The sequence below is a fragment of the Saccostrea echinata genome, unplaced genomic scaffold, assembly GCF_033153115.1.
Source record: "Saccostrea echinata isolate AGI-Se365-2 ecotype Australia unplaced genomic scaffold, CSIRO_AGI_Sech_v1 ptg000025l, whole genome shotgun sequence".
Taxonomy (NCBI): domain Eukaryota; kingdom Metazoa; phylum Mollusca; class Bivalvia; order Ostreida; family Ostreidae; genus Saccostrea; species Saccostrea echinata.
In genome coordinates this window covers 22,150,939-22,154,609 of record NW_026889774.1, presented here as the reverse complement: position 1 = coordinate 22,154,609, position 3,671 = coordinate 22,150,939, and the positions used below count along the sequence as shown (strand labels likewise).

At 32.9% G+C, this 3,671-nt stretch overlaps 1 protein-coding gene across 1 annotated transcript; it reads left to right on the top strand.

The window, feature by feature from the left end:
- Positions 1 to 1,184: 1,184 nt before the first annotated feature.
- On the top strand, positions 1,185 to 3,412 carry LOC133192714 (toll-like receptor 2 type-2). Its single transcript, XM_061328716.1, has one exon. The coding sequence runs from the start codon at positions 1,291 to 1,293 to the stop codon at positions 2,965 to 2,967; it is 1,677 nt and encodes a 558-aa protein (XP_061184700.1). The 5' UTR covers positions 1,185 to 1,290; the 3' UTR covers positions 2,968 to 3,412.
- The last annotated feature ends 259 nt before the right edge of the window (positions 3,413 to 3,671 follow it).

Sequence of the window (3,671 nt, the reverse complement as noted above, 5' to 3'; positions counted from 1 at the left end):
AAACAAAATTGCTAACACATCATCAAACATGTATATAGAAAATTAATTTTTACCTTTTCAGAAGTAATTTAAGACGTATTTGATCTATAAATATGTAACCATGATTAAAAGTAAGATGTTTAATTGCCCAAACTAGTAAATGAATGATAATTGAAGCGCAACTATTTCATAAAAATGCACGAAAATCCTGCTTTTGCGTTTTAGAAGAATAAATTTCCATATGTATTCTTTATGCTTGCATTTACAAGGTCACCATCGCTGTTGCAAACTCACTGACCACTATCGCAAACCGCAACCTTATATATCAGCGCACACAGGGTGAATAAAATCGGCTTCGGGAAATTAGTTCGTGCGCAAGAGGGCCATTTTAAGGGTGTTGTGTTGAAATAAAGACATTGGCAAATTTGACTGCAGTAGGTAGTAAATTGCATTAATCATATTCACATACACACATACACACACACTACAGCTAAGAATGCATTCAACTGGGAAATTTAAATCACGAATGTCTCAAAATTGTCGATACAAACAGTAAAGAGATAAATGAATAGAGGGTACTGCATATAAACCGATTTCAAATTATTTTTACCTTGACAGAGGTATTCCAAATGGGTCATATACCTTTAATTTATATCTTTTACACTCCTTTGTTATTATCAAGAGCATAAATTCAAAATCCGCGATAAATCTTGTATATAACTTGCACAATGTATATATGTATCTCGACATGTGCATGTTAGTGTTATGCTCACTTTTGTACCTCGTATAATATAATGTCTGCAATTACAAATACAATGTATTTGTGCTTTCAAAGAAAAATACCATGAATTTAGTAAGAATCAGAGTTTCACAAATGTTCTTTCTATTCATATGATATCAGGTTTGTATTTTGAAAGTTTGAAACATAAAAAGAAGTTTTTGAAAACAAATATTGAGACAAGAATAACATTATAAAAATCTTTTGAAAAAAAATAAAATTGACTGAATGTGTGTCACGAAAGCGTCATTATTGCTGCGCCCGATTGGTCCTATCTACCAGATGTTTGTAAACAAGCTAAACATATTTATGCAGCAAACACAAATTGATATTTTAGACCTTAGCTTATTCCATGCTCATGTACATTTCCTATGGCATTATTGCGTTAAAGTGATACTTATAATCTGCATGCAAAACGTTGAATCATGATATCTCGTACTCTTTTGTGCATTGTAGTTATTTGTATAAATTTTACTAAAGAAAGTTGCGCAAATGAAGATAACAGAACTGTAAATTTGCCGAGTGATGATCAAATGAATAACCTAAGCATCTTTGCAGAAAACATTATCCACGTCATTTCCAACTTTGAAGAACACACACTGGAGGATATAGAGTCGAAGTTGTCAAACACGAGCGGAAATCTCGTCAAAGTGGAAATCAAGTGCCAAGGAAATTCTTCCCTTTTCCTTCCTATTCCAATCATTTCATCGAAATTTCAAGATCTTCGAGTCTGCGGTTGTTTAGTTAAAGGCACAGACCAATACAGAAATTTCTCTGGAGCACCAGATAACGTCCTACGTCATCTAGTATTTAGTGACGTTATATTCGAATTAAGTGAGTATAACGAGTATTTGCAAATCGTGAACTGGGAGCAGAACAAACATTTGTTTCAATACGGATGGTCTATAGTGTCAGCCTCTTTGATGACCTTCAGGGAAACAAATGTATCCTATGTATATAAAGAATCTTTCCAGATGGATCATCAGTACTTGGATAAACTTCTCAAATACAGAGAATATCTCAGGGTACATAAAACAAACTATAATCTAATTTATCTGGAAATTTCAAATTCAAAGGAAAAAGGTGGTGCGACGAACATGAAATATTATTCCATAAATGATTTTCTGGAATCGGGGCGCTTTCCGTTCTTGCAAGTGATGAATTTTTCTGGCCTGGGGCTACAGCATCTCCCTGAAGCAATTAGAAAGGGAAACTGGTGGTGGGCCAAGTTTCCATCTCTCATTCACATTGACTTTTCTTACAACCGATTTGAACGAATTCCCTTCATCGTGGAGAGCTTTTCATCAGAGACCATATCGGTGAACTTGAGAGACAATGCCATATCTTTCTTTTCTGACAAAGAACTCCTGAGAGTGTATCCACTAGAGATTGACCTAACTAACAATAAATTTGATTGCCACTGTTCTAAATTTGTTGATGAAATGATAACAGCAACGAAAACTTTTAACCTAAAATTCAAAAAGTATTATCGTTACCTAGCAAATGCTACTTGTTATCATCCTGTCGAATTAAGAGGCAAGAAAATAAGTAATTTGAATGTCTCCAAGCTATGTTACGTGACTGAGACTCTAAAATCATACAGTGCCCTGTATTTAAATTTGATAATAATGTTGTCGGTGGCTTTATTCGTATTTTTCCTCATTGTCGTAATTTCTAAATATCGAAAAGAATTGCATATCCTTTCGTATACCAGACTGCGCATGAAAATCTGCAAACCAGTTATACATGTATCGGAGAGTTCTTTGATGAAGGAGTACGACGCTTTTTTGTCTTATAGTCATCAAGACGCGGAATGGGTGAATCGGGTATTAATTCCAAAACTTACAGAATCTCCAGCTAAACTTAAGCTCTGTCTTCACGAACGAGACTTCAAACTTGGAGGTTTTATATCCGATAACATAATTGAAAGCATCGACAATAGCAGGCATACGATTATGATCATATCGGAAGCCTTTCTTGCCAGTAAATGGTGTGGACTGGAATTCAAGACAGCCTTTCATCAGAATTTAATGGAGAAAAATAGGCACCTGATCGCAGTGTTGATGGATGGCACAGATTTGAACAAACTTGATAATGACATGAGGCGTTATCTTGAAACACATACATTTTTAAAGCAAAACGAGCTTTTATTTTGGGATAAATTAATTTATGCGCTAAGTGAGCTGGGTGGAAATAAAGAGATAGTGTAATAAATAATTTCAAACAGACATGCTATGCACGAAGTTATTGTTATACACAATGGCGATCAAAAATCATGATTTGTGTGATGACAAGGATTGATGTAAAATTATTAAGTTTTTATCGACTTCTTGACACGTGAACAATTTTTGCTTTTATTAAAAATCACTCGGTTCAGTTAACGCCAAAAAACTGACGCTATAAATTCTCATTATGTCAGAATTATCGTCCAAGTTAGTATAATTTCTGTTTTTGTATTTTTTTTTTTTAAAAAATGTATTCTATATATTATGATATGTAAATTGTTCACCGTACATTATTCAAATTGTTATTAGTTTCATGTTTAAGGAGTGATCAATATTACATATATATATGTAGAAAAAAAATTGCTATCGAGTAAAAAAATATTCACATTGTGAATTTTACATATGATGTCTCAATATATTTATACATTGTAAGAAACATTCATGTAAATTGTTCCTTAAAGCATTTTATCTAGCATATGCTGATAAACCATTTTTAATACATGTACATATATTCCAAATTTATATCTTATAAACAATCAAAAGTGCGGATATCGATTCACCGGGATATCTGCGGATATTGTACCAATATTTGTTTGTATGTTTTGAAATAAAATTCAATAATTACAAAAAATTTTACACTGTTCATTTTGACAGTTTTCAGTTTATCTTTTGTAATATAAAGGTTTCCT